At 48.4% G+C, this 22,416-nt stretch overlaps 2 protein-coding genes across 3 annotated transcripts in view; one reads left to right on the top strand and one right to left on the bottom strand.

Moving 5' to 3' along the window:
- Positions 1–1,444, top strand: part of MROH2A (maestro heat like repeat family member 2A) — a 66,481-nt gene extending 65,037 nt beyond the window's left edge. The window contains exons 40-42 of the mRNA XM_030916000.1: positions 110–212; positions 513–578; positions 1,165–1,444. Coding sequence (XP_030771860.1) covers positions 110–212; positions 513–578; positions 1,165–1,286 — 291 coding nt within the window. The 3' untranslated portion in view covers positions 1,287–1,444. The remainder of the gene's footprint in view (positions 1–109; positions 213–512; positions 579–1,164) is intronic.
- Positions 1,445–1,878: 434 nt separating this feature from the next.
- HJURP (Holliday junction recognition protein) lies at positions 1,879–22,324 on the bottom strand. 2 transcript variants are annotated; one of them, XM_030917090.1, is made up of 10 exons: positions 22,130–22,324; positions 21,600–21,666; positions 20,354–20,409; positions 17,557–17,653; positions 15,369–15,433; positions 13,697–13,789; positions 12,187–12,265; positions 8,637–10,210; positions 5,573–5,649; positions 1,879–2,686 (listed from the first exon to the last, which is right to left on the bottom strand). In XM_030917090.1, exons 1-9 carry the CDS (start codon positions 22,223–22,225, stop codon positions 5,587–5,589), a joined length of 2,190 nt encoding a protein of 729 aa, XP_030772950.1. In that variant the 5' UTR covers positions 22,226–22,324; the 3' UTR covers positions 1,879–2,686; positions 5,573–5,586. The 2 variants fall into 2 exon arrangements, with proteins under 2 accessions (XP_030772950.1, XP_030772952.1); XM_030917092.1 differs by lacking the exons at positions 13,697–13,789; positions 15,369–15,433; positions 17,557–17,653 and having other exon boundaries at positions 5,573–5,647; positions 22,130–22,292.
- Between the last annotated feature and the right edge of the window lie 92 nt (positions 22,325–22,416).

Genomic DNA, 22,416 nt, shown 5'->3' with positions numbered 1-22,416 from the left:
AGCTTGCCCTCTCTGATGCATCTTGGTGATGGGAACACTCTTGGTGAATGACAGCCCATTGTCAGGGTCTCATCCTCCAAAGCTGTGTATATCACTTACTTTTTTGCAGACTCAGAAAAAGCCAGCTGTTCTCTATAGCTTCTTGCTAGAAACAATGGCCTATGTTAAAAATAACTTGTCAAGAATTAGAATCGCTGCTTGCAACTTGGCAGGTGAGCAGACAGACGTTTCCTGACTCAAAATGGACTTTGAAGGCCCTCTGGTCCACCCTGGAACTCCGGGGGAGGGTGGATCATGGGTGGGAGGCATGTGGCAGAGCTGGGACCGGAGCTCAGGTCTAAGCCCTGCACTGTGCTTTCTATCCCGTTTTGATTTTGGCTTCCTCCTTACCAATGTGGACTCAACAACATCTTTCATCAGTGTTCTCATAACGTAAACCAAGTAAACCACAGAACGACTTGCCTGCTGACCTAATACTCGCGTGATGAGCATTTCTTTGGCTGTCGTTTTAGGAATTATTATGAAGCAGATGTCTACACACTATCTGAAGAAGCTGGACTTCCCAGCATTACGGAACTGTAAGTAGTGGAGAGTGTTAGATGTTGAGTCTACGACTCACCAACTCACTAGGGGAGCTTAGAGAAACTGCTTCAAGGGAAGAGCCAGAGGACCTTTTGCTGTGGGGTTTTGCGGGGCGGAGTGTTACCAGGGCAGAGAGATGCACCTGGGGAGGCCTTTCCAGGACGACAGCTATTGATGGGTGCAGTCCCTTTCATTCCCTGGGCTGTTTCTCCCAGTCATAGCTTCTTATGAAATGTTTCTGCCCTGATGCTGCTATCAGGTTCTGTGGGTGATGGGTGCAGTCCCTTTCATTCCCTGGGCTGTTTCTCCCAGTCATAGCTTCTTATGAAATGTTTCTGCCCTGATGCTGCTATCAGGTTCTGTGGGTGATTTCTGTCCCTGTTAGGGTGGTCACTGAAGCCGAGAGCTGCGATGTGTGTGGAAACAGCTCCACCTGCAGTCTTCTGCTTTCCCACACAGGATCTTCCCCATCTGCCCCTGCCCACCTTCTGCAGCCCTTGCCTGCCATCACTGCCAAGGGCATGCAGCACGTGGTCCTGACTGGGCGGGGCCTGAGCCTTCCCTTTTTGTGTTCCCTCTCAGCCCTCCAGGAACTACAGCTGGACCCGGATCCCGGGGTCAGGCGGGCAGCCCTGGAGACACTCGAAGTCTTGGATAGCTGTAGTCAGCATGGGCTTCTGGTTTCACCCCAAGGAATGTCCTAGCTGGTCCAAACGTAAGATGTAAACTGTCTTCTTAGTGCCAAATGCCAGCCCTTTTAAATTCAGTTTGTAAATTTAGTCTGTAGGAAAAACACTATTGTAAATAACTAGTATCCTTTTCTTTCCTTCTGTTGAAATAAACCTCCATTCTCACTGGAGTACAGATGTGTGACTGTAAGGTGGTGACAGCCCAGAACCAAGACAATGAGGCAAAGGGAACTTCAGCCTTAATGAGCCACTTCATTTCCAATTTCCCCCCAATTATGCATGTCTGACAGCCCCTTGGCCCAAAGGGTTGGAAACTAGCTTTGTCTTCACTCGTAGTTCATCCACACACATGCTGACAGTGTGCCTAAGGCCAGGCACTCTGCCAAGCGGTGAGGGGAGGCCTAGAGTGTCCCGTCTGTCTCCAGGGACTTTTTTTTTTTGAAATGGAGTCTTGCCTGTCGCCCAAGCTGGAGTGCAGTGGTGTGATCTCGGCTCACTGCAGCCTCCGCCTCCTGGGTTCAAGTGATTCTCCTGCCTCAGCCTCCTGAGTAGCTGGGTGGTGCGTACCACCACACCAGGCTAATTTTTGTATTTTCAGTAGAGATGAGGTTTTACCACATTGGCCAGGCTGGTCTCAAACTCCTGACCTCGTGATCCGCCCACCTTGGCCTCCCGAAGTGCTGGGATTACAGGCTTGAGCCACCATGCCCGACCGGGGCCCTTCTTAAAGGGAAAGGCACCTGACCACAACACACATCAGGAGGAGGACTGCAGCCAGGGTGGAAGTGCTCCAGTGGCACAGGAGGGTGGGTGTGGAAGTCTGGAGACAATCCAGAAAGGCTGTATGGAGGAAGTGACATTTATTCCAGGCCCACCATCATCTTTCCCTTTGAGGTCCAAAGTTTGGATTGTTGGAACCGGAGCCCAATGAGGCCTGGAACAGAATTTGGCTGCTGGTCAAAAAGGAGAAATTAGCCCCATGTCTAAGAACATGTAGGGGAAGAGAGGGGCAGTGTGGCGAAGGCTTTTGCTATGCTCAGGCCATCAGAATAGTCTAGGTGTCCCCAGAGCAGGTAAACCAGGACTTCCAAACTGTTTCCAGTACAACTGCCGAAGGAATTCACCATCTGGGATCCCATCAACAGGAGAGAGCTGCTACGCGGTCCAAAAACCAACCCGTGCTAAAGCCTTCTCTGGAATAGTGGTCTTCAAACTGTTCTGTGTCTCCCACGGAGCAAATGGTGAACTGATTTCCTGCCAAGTGATGAAGAGTATTGCTGCTAAACAAGCTTGAACACCACTGATGGAGTGGCGAGGGTGCAGCATTCAATACAGTACAAGGAGGCAGCTGTATGTCTGTACAATTGGCTCTCCCTCCATGCCTGTGCAGAAACATTTCCAGATGGTTTATGGACCTAAATGGAGACAGTAAAATTTAAGACAGTACAGTATTTTTTATCCTCAGAGTATGGTAGTTTTTCTTTCAAAAGTAACAGCAGAAGCCAGAAAAAGAAGGAAGTTATCCGCCTTAGTATGTTCAGTGTTGCTAAAACAGAATACCCAAGGCTAATTTATACAGAAAAGGTTTGTTTAGCTCCCAGTTCTGGTGGCTGGAAAGTCCAAGAGCATAGCGTTGGCATCTGCTCAGCTTCTGGTGAGGGCCTTGTGCTATCTCGAGACACAGCGGAAAAGCAGAAAGGCGACTGGGCAGGTGCAAAGGCAACCCGCTCTTGCAGAGAGTGAGAACTCACTCCTTCAAGAGGTCATTCATCTATTCATGGGGTGTTCACTCCCATGACCCAGAAACCTGCCACGAGGCCCTACCCCCTAACAGTTCCATCTGCAATTACATTTCAAGACAAATGGCATCCAAACCATAGCACTGTGTTAAAATGTAACTTCCATACAATAAAATACCACAAAGTTAAATGACAAATCACAGAGAGAAGTTGCTTGCAACTTATATAAAACTGGATTGTTTCATATCATTGGATTCCAAATACATCCAAATCAGGAAAATAGAGGCAAGTATAAAACCAGTGTCCTGAGGACATTTAAAAAACCAGGACTCACAGGAAGACATGCTCAACAAGTCATCAAGAGAAAGCAAACTGTGAAGCAACACATGTTACACCTGCCAGAGCTCAGACTGGCAGCACCTGGCAGCGATAATGTGGGGAAAAGGTACCTCTTATATTGCCGGACATTGGGCAAACTGGAGCAGCCCTTTGGGAAAGCAATTTGGCAATAACTAGGGAAGTTCAAGGCACACCCATCCGTGACCCGTAACTTGCCTCTCGGTGTGTGTGCGCCACGGATAGTTGACACTTATGCATAAGGATCACGGGTGGGTTTTGCTCCCATCTGCAGACATCCAGGACAATAAACCACCTACAGAACTCAAAATGAGATGCCCACATCTATTAGCTCCTGTCACATTCGGTCTCGTGATGAAACAAAACTGTAGCATACGTACAGTATTAATTTACTCATCTAGTTTGAAACAGGGAGACTATACCATATATAGTCTGCGGGTCCCTTATTGGCAGATCCTGTAAGTTGGCCAAGACCCATGCCCAGGTCTTTCTACCTCGCCTTCCTCCACTGGATGACAGAACACCAGCCTCTCTGGCAGCCAGGCCTGGCCCTGCCAGCAAGGTGTCAGCAGTCTGCTGGGTGTCGGGGGAGGAGAGGCACAAGCACTTCTGGGTTGCAGTGATGGTTTTCCTGAAGAGGAAAGGATGGGTCATGTTGTCCTTAGGAAGCAGCAGGCCTGAGGAAAGGCTCTAGATCTGTAGGGGCCATTCTGGCCCTGGCCCAGCCTGAGCCAGCATTACACTGCCGGCCTGTTCTTTGAGGAAATGAGCTGTCTGTGAGGTCTGCAGCACCTGGCCCGGTTCTCAGCTCTCAACAGCGTGCACCCTCCTTACTGACTCACAGGCTGTGGACTGAACTGGGTCCCTCAGGTTCATATGATTAAGCCCTAGCCCCTGGCATGATGGTAGTATTGGAGATGGTGCTTTCTGGAGGTGATTAGGTTTAGATGAGGTCCTGAGTGAGGGGCCCTTATGATAGGATTAGTGCCCTCCTAAGACACCAGAGACCTTGCTCTCTCCAGCATGTGGGGACACAGCAGGAAGACAGCTTTCTGCAAACCACGAAGAGTCCTCACCAGAGCCCGACTATGCTGGCTCCCTTGTCTTAAACTTCTAGTCTCCAAAAACTGTGAGAAAATAAATTTCTACTGTTGAAGCCACCTGGTCTCCAGCATTTTGTTATGGCAGCCTGTGGACGCAGGCATGCGCGCGTGCACACGTACATAACGTGGTCCCAGTATAAGACGTAGGGGGGAAGGGATATGGGGTGGGGGAGGGAGGTGATATCTGACATCAGGAGAGTAATCGCCTGGGGAGGCAGGCAGGAATGAAAAATGTGTAACTCAATCTCATTTTTAATCTTTCATAAAAAAGCAACCCCAAACTCATATGGCAATATATTAACTATTTACTCCAGCATGAGTTTCACCAGTGTATTCTGAATATGTGAACTATTTCACTACAAAAACGTCACCATGATATCCTGTCATCAACAGCTTCAGTAAGAATCGTGAGGAGTCACAGGCACTGTGGCTGCAGGAGTGTCTGTTAATTTTCCCTCAAGGGTCATTGCATGCAGGGCTCAAACATACGTCTCACAAGCAAACAATACTCCCAAATGACATGGGAAACAGGAGATTCTCTGGACATATCTAAATTTAAAAGAGAACACATGGCCGGGCGCAGTGGCTCACACCTATAATCCCAGCACTTTGGGAGGCTGAGGCGGGCGGATCACGAGGCCAGGAGTTCAAGACCAGCCTGGCCAATATGGTGAAACTATGTCTCTACTGAAACTACAAAAATTAGCTGGGCGTGGTAGCGTGCGCCTGTAATTCCAGCTACTCGGGGGGCTGAGGCAGGAGAATCGCTTGAACCGAGGAGGCAGAGGTTGCAGTGAGCTGAGATCGCGCCACTGCACTGCAGCCTCGGCGACACAGAGACTGTCTCAAAAACAAACAAACAAAACCCCCAAAAACACACACATTAGAAAAATAGGCCTATCAAAGAGAACCCTAAGAATTCTAACTGAGCAACTTTATTCACATAATTTCTACACCGAGAATTCGAGGGTCATCTCTGATGGAGCCAATTTCACTAATATTTGCTTTAAGGGTGGAGAAGTCAACCAAGTCCTCACAGTCTCAAGAATTAAAAACAAAAACACAAAGAGAGAGCAAGTGGGAAGAGAACACTCAAAATTACCTAGCTGCACACTTTTAGTTTGGATTTTTCTGGCACAAAATCACTTCTCTTCCATCCTGTAAGACGTGTTCTTTCCTCTAGGGAAAAAAAAAAGACAAAGAAAATGATGTTAGCAAAATTCTAGTAGAATTCCCAACGCCAGCCACTAAAAGGTTCACTGTTTTCCACTTATTCCATTGCATGTATAAAAATACTTACAGAAAATGGCATTACGTTAAATAAGTAAGTTATGTTAAAGGAACAACAAAAATAGAATGGCGACCCCCCCACCTCGCCCCCCATACTCCCCCAGGGAACACAAGCTGGTGCGGAAGTCCACAGCCCACACCCTGGCCCAGCTAGCGCCGCTGCACGAGTGAATTTAGGAGTTCTAAGATTTAAGCTACTTTTCCGTATCTATTAAAAGGAAACAGCCTGCCTATTGGACAGAATCAATCTAATCAAGGGGTTCTGGTGGGGATTAAAGAAGATAAGGAGTAAAAATGGTTCAGCATGGCCTGGCACACAGAGAGCACTCAGATGTTAGGCATGAAAACTCCACATGTAGTTGTAGCTCATGAAGATTTGGTCTCTTTCCTCAAGAAATTTATCATTTAAGCAGGAAAAGCAGAAAAACATAGGAAACCAGTTAAACATGTTTATATTGTGGTTTAAAATGAAACCTGGGGTGCTCATGATTTGACTTGCTGTCAAATTCCAGGGCAGCTGGGAGCGCCCTGCTGGGTCACCAAGGGCCGAGTTGCCAGGATGGCCTACTCCCCGGCCCCACAGTAATGCAGCCTCACACCATTCTCTGCAAGGCTGAGGTCCCTCCTGTGTGGCTGGGCCAGAAGAAAGCCCTTTAGGCTGCGCAGGTGAAAAAACAAGACAGGAGCCTCTGCACGGAGCACTGGGGCAGGACATCACACATGGAAAGGGGTCTGCAGGCGACTGGCACGGTGCCAGCAGATCACAGAACAAGGTGGGAAAAGGCACGAGACAGAATCCCAGGGGCAGGATGATGGTAAAAGGAAGAGCTGGGGCACTACCTGAGAAAAAACTGTTAGGTTTAGACAAGCAGGGCAAGCAGGGCAGAGGAGCTCTGATGTGCGGGAGGCAGGAGAAACCTCGGATCACTCTCTGGGCCGGAGAATTGTTTTTGGTGAAATGCTCCCCTTTCAACTGAGAAAGAGACTCTTGAGAGGTCATCTGTTAAAAAGAACGCATAAGCTTCGCTTTCAAAGCAGCCTCCGTGAAGTGTCTGCCATGAATATGCGGCTGAGGTTCTCGAAGGCTTCACTAACCGTGGCTGAAAGCCACCCAGCCGGTGGTTTGTTCTGAAAAAGCCATGTGGGCACAGGAATGGGGCATCAGGCACACAGTTGGAGACCAAGACCCAAGGGAAAGACTTTGCTGTTTGCCATGCACTGCCAGGGGAGGAGCTCCGAGGGCCCTGCCCACACAGTGCCCCTGACCCTAGCCGGGCCCTGCAGAGAAAAACCCTTCCCATCACCCGAACACATATGTGTGTCCATCCTCAACTGGGAAGACAGATGACAACAGAGGGCTTGTTTCATCTGCTTCTGGTTAGTTCACACAGTATGACTTCATACATGAAAATAACTTTGAAAACCAAAACACCCAACAAAACCTGGGAGCTTCTAGAACGGAGCCAAGGAACCTGAGCTGCTAATCTACAAGACTGGCCCGTGTCCAGACAGCTCCTCACTGCAGCACCCACCATGTGCTGGGAGGGTGGGGGTCGCCTGCACGGAGCAGGCAGCTGAGCGGTGGGTGGAGTCTGGGGAGGACGTCTGGGGATGCAATAGCAAAGAATTGGGGAGTAGCGGGAGAATGCCAGTGAAAGTTCCCTGGAAGGGAAGGGCTGTCCCACGGCAGACCCTGGAGCGGGTGGCCCTGCAGCAGTCCAAGGGCATTGGGAAGACAGAATCACAGTGAGAAAGGCGTCAGGCAGCTCAAGTCACAGGAGGCCGCTGGTGGTCTGAGTGTGGTCTCTGCCATGCACAGGCTGGACTGCAGGCATTGAAGGCAGGTGCCACAGAAGGAACAAGGCATGCCAGACCTTGGTTCTGAGCTGGATGGACGGCGGGAGCCAGCGGCTGAGAAGGGCTCACAGACCAGGCGGGCCCAGGTAGGAGAAACAGAAAATGGGACATTTATGGCAGGCAGCGTCCACCCAAATGACCTCAGAGAAGAGGCACATCGCCAGGGTAGGGCACAAGGGAAGAGGATACTGGAGACACAGCCTCACCTGCTGGAACCACAAACACACAAAACCCAAAGGAACTGGCCAAATCAAACCCACAGTCAAGTCCCGTCCACCTGTGGGTGAGCTGTGGCACTGAGCTTAAAAAGTCGCATCCTCTAGATCCTGGCTGTGGACACACAGAGAAGCTGTGCTGGGGAATCCAGCCCTTAATGCCAACAAAGGGACCCACTCACACTGACGTACCCCACCCCACTGTCGCTCGAGAAAAGGGCACACGCAGACTCAAACTCTAGCTGACATGATTCGCACAAATGAAGCTGCAGAACGAGGTGCAGAAGTTTTAACACCGAGCTCTGAGACGATCTGCAGGGCACCCCTCATACCTGTGAGAACACTATGCTCATGGCTCTCCCAGGCCACTCTTGCTCTGTCCCTACCAGGAATCCAGAAATAGACAGGAAGTCATTTGCTTTAGATCACTTTTGCCTTACAAAGCTATTTTCTGAGTGTCAGATGAAGAGGTTAGAAATCAATGTTCGACAAAGATGAACAAAGTGTAGTAAGTGACGATTTGTAGAAAACAACCTCTGAATGCATTCTAATGGAAAGCGTGTGAAACTTCTGCAAGAGCATCTTCTGCTCAATCTCGATGCATCTTACACAGGAACACGTTCTTGATATAGACGATTTTACAGGAAGGAAAAGCATTTGGGAGAATGCTCGGAAAATGATCACAAATGTAAGAATTCGGTTGAGATTCACTAAAAGTGGCACAAATGTTCCTACCATCAAAAGCCTCTGTCCAAAGAGTAGTCACTCACATAAAACACCCACGTTCAACCAACAGAAACGCACCTTCCTCTCTTCTGAGTTGGGCTGTGAAGAGCTGCCCTGGTCTCCCGGTCTTACGGTGTTGCCTACCCCATCTGAGGCACCCTGGGAACTGGCCTGGCATCCGGAGCCCTGGGGGTCTGATAGCCTGGGTCTTTTTGCAGGGAAATGATGGTTCCTCTTGGTGGCATGAGCAACACATGTAGATGAATGAGCCTCAATTGCAGTTGAGCCCAGTAGACTTTTTCTGCACCCCAGGGGTGATGATGGCAACTTCTGGAAACACTGGAAGTGAGGGTCTGGATTTAATTTTCCTTCTGTTTGATATCGAACTTCCATACTTGCTTTACCTGTAGACACTCCAATACACGAAGGCACCTTCATCTGCCCAGGAGATCTGAGGCAATACTTTTGATGAAGCTTGTCAAATTCTTCTTTAATTTCATCATAACGATTCCTTCTGTGGCCTAGCACTTCTTTATCTGGGACTGAAAGAGTTTTGATGGGTGACACTGACTTTCTAAATATTCCAGAACTGTTTCCTTGAACATGAAGATCAGAGGTCTGCTGCGGGCGAGCTGGGCTGTGTGTGGGGTTGGCCTTTGGAAGTGAAGAAGAATTGCTCTTGGGCAGGCACCTACCCGCTTCCAGAGATCTTTTGGCCAGGTTTTCAAAAGCCTCACTTAAACTTGCTTTTGCTTTGCTGGAAGGTAAACTCAGCCTGCAGGTTTCTAAGCCCTGAAGGCCACCAGGACTCACAGGATCCCCTTGGTACGCGTTCATGGCCCAGGAGTCTGGGAGGCCCATCCGGCGAGGCTGGTTCCTGGGACTCAGGCAATATTCCCGATGAAGCTGATCAAATCGCATTTCAATCTCCCTCTGATGGTCCTCTCCATGGCCCTGTCGTATTCTTGGTCTGGAAACTATTTTTACAGGAGAAATTAACCATTTTAATGTCCTAAATCTATTTTCCTGATCAAGATTATACGTTGCACTGGAGTTGAAATAAATCAAGGAAGAATACTTCGAGGGTGTCACTTTCAGCTCCTTCCAACTTGGATCTAACTTATGGATTTGGGGTTTATTGACTTCAAGAAAAGCTTTTTCCAATTTTAAACCTGTCTTATGGCAAGGAACATCTAATACTTTCTTGCAATCTCTTAATGCTCCTGTGTCTTTCATAGGCTCACAGCAGGGTACAAAGTTCTCCTTGGAGCTCCTCTGAGAACGTCTGGCTCCTTTGCAATACGTTTTGTTCATCCTGCTCTTACATCTGTGCCTCCTCCTGGAGTTCCAGTTTTGCATGATGAACGTTTTGGTGGAGATGATGCTTGATGGCTTTGTGCTCAACAGGCGGCTCATGGAGTGCAGCATCCCTGCGTACAGGTCACTGATGGTCACGTTGCAAATGTCATCGTCTTCAAAGTGCTGGCTGCTTAAGAAACTGCTGCTACTGGTCTCTTGTAGGGAAAGGCTGTCATTTCTAGGTACTAAGGCCATGTCTGTGGAGGAAGGATGTGAAGGATCCCATTCTCTGGGAGATGAAGCTGGTTTTGCTGGGTCACCAGGACTGTTTCCAGAGACACGACTGCAGTATCCTGGGAGAAAAGATACACATAAAGTAAAGGTGTGTTACCATTCTAAACCATCCATGTGCACAGATGACAGAACTTAAGATTGGATCAGGGCTATGTTTTTTTAAGCAACAGCAAAAACAAAAACACCACAAATGTGTAGGAGTAGACTTCTCAGAGATATTTTTTGCTATCAAAATTTGATTTCTACTCTCCATCGTATATGTCCCAAAGGTGTCTTCCTTTCCCTCTAGGCTGTTTAGAAGATGGATGCCTTTGCAGAAGCTAATTAGAAACTGAAAAATGACAACACCGTTTACCTACAGGGATGGGAAGGGGCGTAAGACCTCTAAACAAATGTCTTCATATAGCTTTGACTTTTGCATCATGTTAAATGTTTCCTGTATTTAACCAACAATGATGGGGAAAAACCATAAAATTGAACACAAACAGAAAAAGAAAATTTGTATGTTAAATTGATAACTGAAAGAGAAAAAAGAGTCCAAATACGTTGAATGTCTGCCTCTTAAAGAGATATTGTCTAAGGATAAAAAGAGCTGCTTGGAAATGTTGAAGCTTACTTAGTACATGGTTGTGAAGAGTGGTAGCAGGTGCCGCAATGCTAGAGTTATTTTGTGCTGCACGATTGACCAGATAAGTGCGTGTTAAATCATTGTGGCTGGTGAGAACAGGGAGAGGAAAATACGGTGTCAGGGCAGGGGTGAAGAAGTGCTCAAAAAAGCATGGGGTTGCACCACACGACACAAAAGCCAGACTGAAAGGGGCTCCCCGACAGCTAAATCTGGGACTACTTGAGCATCAAATTGAATACTGGCAATGGATTATAACATGAGAATCAAAGAACAAGAAGACTTGATGAATTCCTACTGATCCTAAAAAGTAAAAATAAATCAAAGCATGAGAGGGCACTACAGGAAGCAAAAAAAAAGAACCAGAGGGGAGATAGCTCTTTTCAACAGAAGAATGCCAACTGACGTGTGCCAAGGAACAGCAAAGACAGAAACAACCTGGGCGGGGACCTCCACCCAGGCAATCCGCATTGCTGGCTTCTAAGTCACTGGGTGAGAAGTTTTTAGAGAAAAGGTTCCTAGGAGATTTCAAAGAATCACACAGATGACTCCAAGGAAAAAGGGCCTGTCGCAATGAGAAATATTGAATTAAGGTCTTACCTGAACTCAATGACCGGCCTCAAAAGTCACCAAGAATGGGACAGACTGACCAAATGTTCTGAGAGGACAAGTCATCCCTGTAGTAATTTTGCCAAATATGTTTAACATGAACCTAACCATGAGGAAGCAATCAGGTCCAAATTCAGGGACATTCTGCAAAACTACTGGCCTGGGCTACTCAAGAAAGGCAATAATATGAAAGGTGGCCACGAGGGAGAAAAGTTCAAGGAGCTACTCTTGATGGAGGGAGACTAAACGCAACAGTGGTACCAGCCAGAATGGGTCTGGAAATGGTCAGGCAAACCAGAAAGGCTGCAAAGGCCATCACTGACACAATGGGTAAAACTGTACTGCATCAATGTTCAATTTCCGGCATGTGTTAAGGGTACTGTAGTCATAAAGGAGAATGACCCGATGTTTGGAGGTATGTGTGAGGCATTTAAGGATAAATGCATACACAAATGCAAATAAATACACACTGTGTATGCACACGTGTGGGGGGTGATAAAGCAAATATGACAACGTGTTAATTGTGAAACAGGTGAAGTGTGTTCACTGTACTAGTCCTGTGCTTCTGGAGATGCAAAACTTTTTAAACTAGTACATTGGAATAAAGAGCAGACGCGCAGAGGAGAAAACAGCTCATTTCAAAACATCTTATCTTCCAGTGAAATGCAAGTGTATCTCTAACAATTTATGTTGATGAAACACGCCAGGAAATGATGGTTTGAGCAGCTCTGAAGGGCCACACAGCTCCAACGAAAGTGAAGGAGACATGCACGGTTCATACAGTTTCTTTGTTGCACTCACCAGGGGCAGGCATGGCAGGCGAGGCCAGTGAAGGCAGCGGAGTCACACGTGCGTCCTTTCCAGCTCTGTTACCTGCATACTGAAATCACAGCCAGTGGTTACAAGAAAAAAGTTGCCAGGTGTCAACTGGGTGCAAGGAGCTGGGTTCTCCCCTGACAATGGGGACTGTGCATCTTAGCACAGCTGCGCCGACGAGCGTGTGAATGTGGTGACAGTGGCCAGCTAGGCTTTGGGCAGTGGGAAGAAAAAGTGTCCTACTAAGATCTGGACACTTGATGTGGTCTCCAGGACAGCTTCCAGCCACAGTCATCACTCATCTGCTAGTAACTTCTTACCCCAGGGGCGCTGGTAGCTTTCTTGGTCTACCATTATACTCGGACTGCAAGAACACCTAAGGGCCAGGTGGATGGTGGACAAAGAAGACCTGATAGATCCATTCGTTCCTAACCATAATCTGTTCCCTGGATCAACACAGCAACTATGATACCACTTGCTGCCTTGGGTTAAAGGAAAAAGCATTTCAGGTACATCCACTAAGTCGATGGTTCCAAATACAGGCTTTCCACTGGTCAGCAGCACAGTAAGAAAACACATACACCCCTGTGAGATTGCTGCCTTTTTTTGGAGATGGATTTTTATTCTGCAATGTGTACTTCCTAGGTATTTGGTGTTGCAATGTCCCTTATTCTATGGCAGACGGCACTGACCTTAAGAGAGGGGTTGGCAGGTGAGCGTGCCCACCTCTCAAGCCATCACATCTTCCCCCCAACGTGACCTCTCAGCAGGCGGGACAGGTGCCGAGGGTCAGCCACCTCACCTTGCAGCTGATCCTAGCCTGATCACACCAGAGAATGTGGGGACTACTGCTTCCCTAACTATGCAGCTTCAAATCCTGGTCCAGAGGTTGGGGCTGCTCTTAAGAGTCTTGTGTGTGGCCCCACTAGTATTTTTTTTTTTTTTTTTTTTTGAGACAGAGTCTTGCTCTATCACCCTGGCTGGAGCACAGTGGCACAATCTCAGCTCACTGCAACCTCCGCCTCCTGGGTTCAAGCGATTCTCCTGCCCCAGCCTCCCGAGTAGCTGGGATTACAAGTGCCCGCCACCACACCCAGCTAATTTTTCTATTTTTAGTAGAGATGAGGTTTTACCATGTTGGTGAAACCTCCTGACCTCAAGTGACCCACCTGCCTTGGCCTCCCAGAGTGCTGGGATTACAGACGCGAGCCACTGTGCCCAGCTGCCCCACTAAATTTTTCTGTGAGCTGTCCCAGACCAGTGGGCAGAGCGCCTCTGCCAGGGTTCCCACCTTCCTGATGGCGCTGCCCTGGGGAACCTAGAGTGTTTATTCAAGAAGAGCAAGTATGTCAGCATGTGAATAAACAATTTGGAAATCATTACTTCAAATGCTCTTTACAGGTTCTGCAGAAAGCAAACAAAAAGCGTAATAACATCACACCTCAATGTGTTTCTGATCTAATTATGTAAAAACAAATACTGGGAAACAGATTACCTCAAAATACTCTGCACTTTGTAGGAGTATATCCACTTGGGTCAAGTATTTCCTTCTTAACTCATTTTTCAAAGGGCTTTGAGGCACTGCAGGCTGATCAAAAAAGAGAAGTCAGAATTTTTAAGAGCTTCTGAGTGGACCTGACCTTTTGTATTCTGGAACAAACTGGCAAAGTTCACTAATGTACAAATCTTTACATGATGCTACTCAAAGTCACTTTTGCCTCCATGATGTTATTCAAAGTCACTTTTTTACCTCTTGCCGTGTTAACAACCCAAAAGAATGTAAAAAGACAAAACAAGAATAAAATAAAAACCATGTCTAGAGAAGTTTATGACAGCATTTCTAGACCAGAAAAAAAAAATCATCTGAATATTCATAGGTGAGTTCAGGACTCAACTACTGGTAATAACCTCAAACTGGTAAGTTTATAAAAACTTCAGTGCTCCTGGCTGGGTGTGGTGGGTCATGCCTGCAATCCCAGCACTTTAGGAGGCTGAGGCAGGTCGATCACTTGAGGCCAGGAGTTCGAGACCAGACTGGCCAACATGAAACTAGGTCTCTACAAAAATTAGCTGGGCATGGTGGCAGGTGCCTGTAGTCCCAGCTATTTGGGAGGCTGAGGCAGGAGAATCGCTTGAACCCAGGAGGTAGAGGTTGCAGTGAGCTGAGATCGCTCCACTGTACTCCAGCCTGGGTGACAGAGTGACACTCCATCTGAAAAAAACCAAAAACAAAAACAGAAATTCAGTGCTCCAGCTCAGGAGGCTCTCCTACCCCTCCTCTGCCAGACACTGGAAATAGAGGGCATCACCCTCCATCCTCTGCTGCATGGGGCTGGCACTTTGGTTCTTGACTCTTGGCACCACCCCCTTCCCCTTTGCTGCCAATCCCTACACAGTCTCTCAGCGAGCACCCACTTTCTTCCCCAGGACCACTGCCTCCTTCTTTTTAGTCACTGAAAGTTACACATGGGTGCGTGGGAAACCCTCTGCACAAAAGCAGCAATTTTAGAGGAAAACCGTGCACCAGCTATTCTAGCAGGCGACAGGGTGTGACACGGGGGCCAGGAAAGATGCTGGAGTCGGTTGAGCTCTGTGTAAATTCTCATCTATCCCAACCAAGGAGAGTAAGAGGCACATCCTGTAAGAAAACGGGTGGTTTCTGTGACCTCGGGGCACTCTGGGAAACAGACATATAAATGATGCTTACTGTTTAGGTTAGTGACAACTGCCCAATGAGGCGACCTTGTGACACAGGCATTTGAGGGCAGAGCTGGAAATACTTTCTAGAACACCTCTCTTTTGACCCTGCCCCTGTGGGGGAGACTGACCAAGAGCCCAACTTCCCTGTCGTGTGCTCATCCGAGCAAATGGCGCCCTGCCAACCACACTGACAGCTTTATCTGCAGAGTGAAAATCATCATGAATCAGGCTTGCACTGGGGTAGAACTGGCTGCCAAGTGCTAGACTGAGAGGAGGACCTTACCGCTGAAGGGAATCTGGACATGAGGAAACCTGAGACTTGGAAGTAACAAAAGCCAGCCTCAGGAGAGGACTTCCAGAAGGCTGCAGGCAATGCTGCCTGCCGCAGGCCACAAGGGCTTTGCTGGATCCACCCCTGAGCCTCCAAGCGCCCCCTCTGTCCATTCATTACTAAAAGCAGTACTTACTGCTAAGGCCCAAGCAACTGACTCTTCCTGGTCTGATGTGGCATTGATATCTCCGCTTTTTGAATCTAAAAGTCAAACAAGTAAATCTCAATCAGGATTTTCAGGAAAGAGTGCATTTTCCTCTCAAGGATGGTTTTGGCATCACTTCGAGTAATTTCTACAGTAAAAATCCCCATTATTTCAAGGGTGCACCTACTGGAGCCATCTACGGCTGTCCATGGTTCTTAGTAACTCAGAGAACCTCTTAGAATGGGAATCTGCCTGGGGCCATGGAGTGAGGAAAGGCAGATTCTGCAGCACCTCCAGCTTTCCATGGCCTCTGAGCCTGGAAGTTGAGACACTCAAGCCCAGCACCGCTCAACAGAACTTCCAGTGACCATGGAAAATTGTGTGTGCTGTCCTAGGCCAGCCACTAGCCACATGGGGCTACTCCAGCTGGGATGTGGCCAGTAAGGCGGAGGAAATGGATTTTAAATTTTATTTAACTTTCAACTAATTTAAATATCATTCAGAGAGGGCTGGTGGGTGCCATACCGGGCAGTACAGCTGTCAAATAACTATTTCCTGTGATTTCAAGCAGTCAGGGAAATTCATGGATCTAAGGATTTATAGTTAAAATCTGGATTAATAGCAGTAAACACATTGCACCACAGGTAAATATCCTCATGAAGAGCTTTCCAATTCTACTCTGAAAGACCACCAGCTTCCTTTTAGTGACTCAACACCCATCACTAACTGTAGGTACAAGCAAGGTGCCAGGGAAAGGGTTGGGCAGAGTGGACAGAGGCTGCAGAAGGCCAGTGTCCAGGTGTTTAAAGGCTAGTGACAAAACTGTTTCAGCAAAGGAACCCAGGTCTAAAGAGCTTAGATAAGACTGGGGGTCTGTTTTTCCGGGGGCAGTGAGGAGGCCATGTGGTCAGGCAGGCCTTCAGGCCCCATTCTGGGTTCTGGCCTTTTACCCTAAAAGCAATGCGAAGCCATGTGTTACATCAGAGAAGCGGCCTGACCACATTCACAGGTGCGTCAGTGGGGCAGAGGGAGCCCAGGTGGGGATGGGGGCTGGTGCTTAGGGGGGGACATGAGAGCTAACGGGGCACAAGGCACAGGACAGGGATGCCTTGGCCATGAGGAATGAGGCAGAGGCTGAGATGAAGAGGACCCTGGGTTTCTGGCTCACACTAGAGGGAAGACAGTAGGGCCTGTAGTGAGGCGCAGAGCAGAAGATGGGGAGCCAGTCTGTCCGGCTGAGTCTCAGCTGTGCCAAGTCTGGACATGAAGTATTGAAGCAGAGGGGCTGCTAGGCAGTATAACGCCTCCATCTGAGGTCTGGCTAGATGTTATAGTCAGGAGAAGCATGGGGCCGAGGAGCAGGGGACCACAGAGGCCCAGGCCAGAACTTCCAGAAGGCTTAAATGCTTTGGAGAGGGCAAAACCCAAATAATAAAACCCAAGGAATGCCAACAGGATTTAGCAACAGGGTTGCGAGAAACCTCACCCAGAGACGGGCTTTAGAGATGGAGCCAGGATGGAATCGGGAGAGGAGGAACGCATGGGGTTGGTGGGGTAGGGAATCTATGACAGCAAATGGAGCAGGTTATTTGACTCTGGTTGTAAACGGAACTGGGTAAAGGGAGGTGGCGAGGAAGGGGCCCAGGACAGGGGAGAGCCACGAAGGGTCTGATGTGTCTAAGGTGAGGCTGGGCGCATCTAAATACCAATGGATGGATCCAGGGCACAGAGGCTAAAGACAGAAGGAAGGGGTGAGGGACGGATTCCTGAGAAAAGAGGACAGGATGGGGTTGGGCAGTGAGACTGGCCTGGGGAAAAGGAAGGAGCCTCCTAGGAGGATGAGGTGGGAAGTTTCCCTATAGAAGTGAGAGTTCACACCACCACCTTGTAGGGGCAAATCTTAACTTATTAAATCTGCATATTAACTTTTCACATGGAGGGGCACGTTTATTTACTCAAGAAACACCTGAGTACCATTCCTGTGTCAGGCACTGGATGTAACTGTGGGGAAGGCAGAGTCAGAAGAATCAACAGTGTACATGAACATATTTTAGTTTTTAAGAGGTACCTTAGAAAAAGTAAAAACTTTATTACTGAGGAATCTAGGCTTTCAGCTGTTGTAACAGGTGCATCAGGCCTGGTCCCCCGACCTCAGTTCTCTGACGAAGGCGACACTCACCGGCTCCCAGGACTGTGTGGTGCGAGGAAAACTCAGGACCCCGGGCTGCAGGTTGCACAGAGCCATCTGTCCTGTCCGCGGGCCTCACAGGGGAGTCCTCCAAGTGCAGAAGCCAATAAAGACATGGTTGTTTGAGTGACAGCACATTTCAAAGTCACTGTAAAGTAATAAACCTGCAATCCTTCCGTTAACACAGGAGACAGCAAGAGCCTACCACAAGGCTTCTCTTCTCCCTGCATGTCCACTTTATAAGAAGCCTCAAGAGCGCAGGAGGGAGCTGAGGCTCCCTTCGGTTGCACCCAGAGCTGCTACTTAAAAAGCCACTTGGAAGGTAGGGAAGGAGCAGGGAAAGTCAGGGGCCCAGGCACAAGCAGATAAGCCCACCCCTCCTAACACTGGCCCAGGGATGACAGGGTCTGGGGCAAACCAAAAAACAAATAGGAACAAACAAAATTGTCCTGAGGTCATCAGTGAGAACATAGAAATAGTCGAGTGGCCCCCAGGGGACTTCCTGTGATCTTTAATGAACGTGCTGGAGTATTTAAGGTGGGGAGGAGCCAGTTTCAGCCCAAGCCTCAGGCACAGAGGCAGCTGCTGTCCCGACCAGGAGCTCACACCTGGCGGGCAGGGCTGGTCGGGCGGCCACACTCCTGGTCCGGCCTGCTTCAGCTCTCCAGAGCCTGCTCTACAGCGCCTGCTCTACAGCACGTCCCACTAATAATCCCAGTGAATGGCATTGGTGGGTTCTCAGTGAAATTCAAGCATTCAAGATACCAGATTGGCTAAAATATTAATATTTTAGGAACCACCCAGCCTTACAAGAACAGGGTGGGAGAAGGTGGTGAGGCCTATACCATTAGGGATGGTCCTCAGGTGTCAACTCTGAGGGTTCAGAGGACTTGGGGCTACCCAGGAGCGCTACAGGGTAAGTGAAGCCCACTTCTAGAATATCAGAACCTTTGCTTCCAGTGAAACCATCATGTAAGGTGGAGTTTACAGAGTTGTTTTGTGGCTGTGTCTGAGGCAGAATCTGGTTTGAGACTCACAGAGAAGCAGACGATCTACAACAACCCCAAACTACTTGGTAGCTCTGGTAGCTACAAAGAGAACCCAGGCATTGTGTTATAACTAATCCAGCACAGGTCAATGCCCGGCCTGCTAGGGCCCACAGCCTCCCCCAGCACCCAGGGCAGCAGGAGCACCAAGTCGTCTGGGAAAAGGTGAAAGCAGATCTGGGCACTGTCACCAACAGCAATACAGTGAAGTTAGAGATGTCCCAGCTGAAATCTCAGGCTACCCCCAGTTTCCTAATCCCAAGAAAGGGTCTGAAGATTCTGGAGACCCAGGTGGGGGTCCTCCTACATTTTAAACAAAAACCTTAAATAAATCAAATGAAAACTTGTTGCCACCAGGACCATATAAGCACTGGTCTGATGAGTGCTCATCTCTATTATGTATAATTCAAAGAGTATATATCCTTTAAACCAATAATCCCACTTCTCAGCATTTACTGAAAAGGGAGAATATCAGTATTGGGAAGAGACAAGGACCAGGATTTTCTCTGAAAACCATATCTAACAGAGGCTTTATAAATAAAGTTTTATTGGAACACTGCCACGTACACTCATTTACCTATTATTTTCGGCCGCTTTCCCCCTGCAACACAGAGCTGAGTAGTTACAGCAGAGACCATACAGCCAGCAAAGCCTAAAATATGTACCATCTGACCCTTTGTGGAAAAAGTGTGCTGACCCGTATTTATTAATAAAGGAACCCACAAATAGCTAATTGCTTATCAATAGGAGAGCAGTTTAAAAAACATGATTTTTAAAATAATTATATAATTTTATAATTATACAATAGTTGATGAAGAGTTCGCCATATGTATTAACTGGAAAAGTGAAGGAGAAAAAAATGCATTTATGAAGATGTGTATTATAGGGAATCACATTGTACTAAAATAGCATTAGGGACGATCTTTGCAGAGAGAAATCAGCTCATATATGTAGTTGTATGTACTTTTAACATTTCCATGACTAGAATAATTAATCAAGAAGATTTGATTTCAAATTTGCTGTTAATATTATGTCACCTTGACCTTGATGTTTTCATTCTTGGGTACAGGTTCCTTGACCTGTGACCACGGGGAGGAACCACGTGGCATCTGAGAGGCAGTGATTAATTGAATACCAGACAACCTTGCAAAAGCCACTGTGGCAAAAGGGCTCCTGGATGTCCCCATAGAAAGGCCAACAGCACCTTCCACTAAAATAACGGGTCTCAGAGCTGCAACACCCTCGGAACAACTAGGCAGGGAAACCCGGGTCTTCGGAAGGCAGACAAATGCAGAGGGAAAGATGTGTGATCCTCCAGGCCGCGCCTCCCCTCATCTCTCTTCCTCCCCTTTCAAAACAGGAAGAGAGACATTCTTCTTCCCTAGAAGGAACTGGATTTGGTCTTTTCTATGAGCCCCTCGTTGGGCTGGCACGTGGCCTTGGGGAGGGTTACCCAGCTGGCCCAGCCTCTGCATGTGTGTTGTCAGAGCCCCTCAGCCTGTGACACAGGAAACACAGGGTGACAAAAAAGGCCAAACATTACACAGTGCCTCCTTGCACTTGACAAGCTACAGAAGAAACGCTTCTAAATCCTTAAAAACAGAAAAAGAGTATAATCAAGGTGAGAAGTGCCCTGTGGTGGCCTCTGCATAAGCTCAGAGGTTGGGCACACCCACACCTTTATTCACATCAACGCTCCTCCACAGCAAGGTTATTTGGCAATAAAATTTGACACTAAATACCTGGATCTCTCCTTCGTTTCTTTCCTTTATTAGTCTTCCACCCCAAATTCTCAATCCTGAAGAAAAGAAACAAAAATGACCATTGACATAATCCTGAACGCTGAACTTCTGCTCAATCTGTGTTCACCGGAAGCCAAAGTGACAGGCAAAGAAAAGGTACAAAATTAAAACCAAGCCAGGCTTCTGATACCCTGCTGTTGTTCCTCTTTGTAAAGTTTCAGGTTTTTAAGGCAAATTTGTCATTGATGGAAATCTCTCTTACCTACTAGGCAATGGCTCATCAAATTACATCATTAGCCCAAAGAGTTACATGAAAACAAGGAACATATGTGACAGCGCCTGTCCTTAAAATACATAAAGAGAGGACAATCTATATACTATTTAGAGGAGTAAGCACTTTTCGCAGGCAATCTCTACATCCCATATACGGAATGAATGCTTTCTAAGGGCAAGCTACATGTTATACAGACACCTGCCACTGGAATATTTTAGTTTCTGCCTATGTAAACTTTTCACCCAAGATGCACCTGGATTGGCTATAAAGGCAGAAAGGTAGGATTTAATTCAAGGAGCAGATCTTGTGAACCTTTTGTGCCCGTCTGTTTAATGCAACACAGAACGCGCTGTGCGGTTTGTTTTCATTAAGTGATACTGAGTTAGTTATAAAGCTATATGGGAGGAATTGACCCCAGCCAGTGTAAACTGTCACCAGCTATTTACCAAAAAGAATCCACAAGATTTCAGTCCGTTTACATTAACTATTAAACGGAATGCCTTCTTCTCCCTATTCAAGTACTTGGAGCCTCAAGGAAGACAGTTACTACTCCAAGTTAAACAGGGCAAACAATAGTCAAAGTGAGTATTCACAGTAGAGGGTGGGTACTGTTCCCAGAGCTCCACAGGGATTGTCACGCCCAGGGGACATTATTGTCATCATCCTTCCCATTTCACAGATGAAGACACTGAGACCAGTCCAGCTAAGCAACTGCCCCAAGCTGCCATGGTGTGGAGGTGGCCAGCGGGGATGCCAACCCGGCAAGCCGGAGGCGTGCGAGCCAGGAGGCACCTACGTCTCTTCAGGAATTGTTTTAATAAGTAATCCAAGTAATTTACAGGTTTAAGGGCACCAATGTTTTGGTTCCTATTAGGTGAACAATGTTTACTTCCTAAGACAGCAGTGACAGCCTTTCAACTACTCCATTCGCACTCTTCACCCGAATACTCAGAAGGGGAGGATGACACTTACCCTGTGGCGTCTCGTAGGTCAGCGTGGCCATTTGCACCACCGGGGTGTCCTCGAAGGGCTGGTTGTACTGTGGAGGAGGAAGGGGTTTCCTGTCAGGTCCCAGGGGCCTCAGACCCGGGCGGAGGCGGCGCCAGCCCGCGAGAGGCCGTTAGTCTGGCCTGGGGCGCCCCAAACGCGGTCTCTGCAGCGGAGTCCCCAACCCCGCCTCTCTCGTCCCACTCAGGAGCCCCCCAGCCCCACCAAACCCTCCTCTCTGCACCCGAGCCCCAGTCCTGCTTCCCCACTCCCCGCTCCGGAGGCCCGAGTCTTTCCTCCCCGTCCCCGCCCTGAAGCCTTCGGCGCTGCCTCCTTCTTCCCTCTCCGGAGCCCCCAGCTCCGCCTCCACCTTCTCTCCGCACCCAAGCCCCAGTCCCGCTTCCCCACCTCCTACTCCGAGCCCTCAGAGCCCCTTCCCTTCCCGTCCTACGTCCCCTCCCAGCCTCACTCCGACCCGCAGGCCTCCCCTCCTGGCGGACCGGCGGGGGCCGCACCTTCTCTATCAGTAGCTGCATGCGCCTCTGGAAGCGGCGGCGACTGGCCCTGAGTTTCTGCAGCAGCAGGTCGTCTTCCACGTCCTGGCTCTCCATGCTGCGCAGCGGACCCAGAATCGGACCAAGCCGCAGACTTAGCCACTACCCCAGCGCCCACCCGGACCGCAGGGCCTGGCGCGCCGCACACTCAAATAGGCGACTCCGCCCTTCCTGCCTTCCTCTCGGTTTTCTATTGGCCAGCGCGGAGAATCCGGGCGCTGATTGGACCTTTCAAAAAATTTGCATCC

This window comes from Rhinopithecus roxellana, chromosome 14 (genome assembly GCF_007565055.1).
Source record: "Rhinopithecus roxellana isolate Shanxi Qingling chromosome 14, ASM756505v1, whole genome shotgun sequence".
Classification (NCBI taxonomy): Eukaryota; Metazoa; Chordata; class Mammalia; order Primates; family Cercopithecidae; genus Rhinopithecus; species Rhinopithecus roxellana.
The sequence above is the reverse complement of the archived record's forward strand: the minus strand, read 5'-3'. Positions and strand labels throughout refer to the sequence as shown.

Coding starts and splice junctions, on each gene's coding strand:
- HJURP (XM_030917090.1), bottom strand. CDS start 22,225: ATGGAGAGCCAGGACGTGGAAGACGACCTGCTGCTGCAGAAACTCAGG. Junction 21,667..22,129: donor TGCAGCTACTGATAGAGAAG/GTGCGGCCCCCG, acceptor CCTCCTCCACAG/TACAACCAGCCCTTCGAGGA. Junction 10,211..12,186: donor GCCTGCCATGCCTGCCCCTG/GTGAGTGCAACA, acceptor CTTTTCTCCCAG/GATACTGCAGTCGTGTCTCT.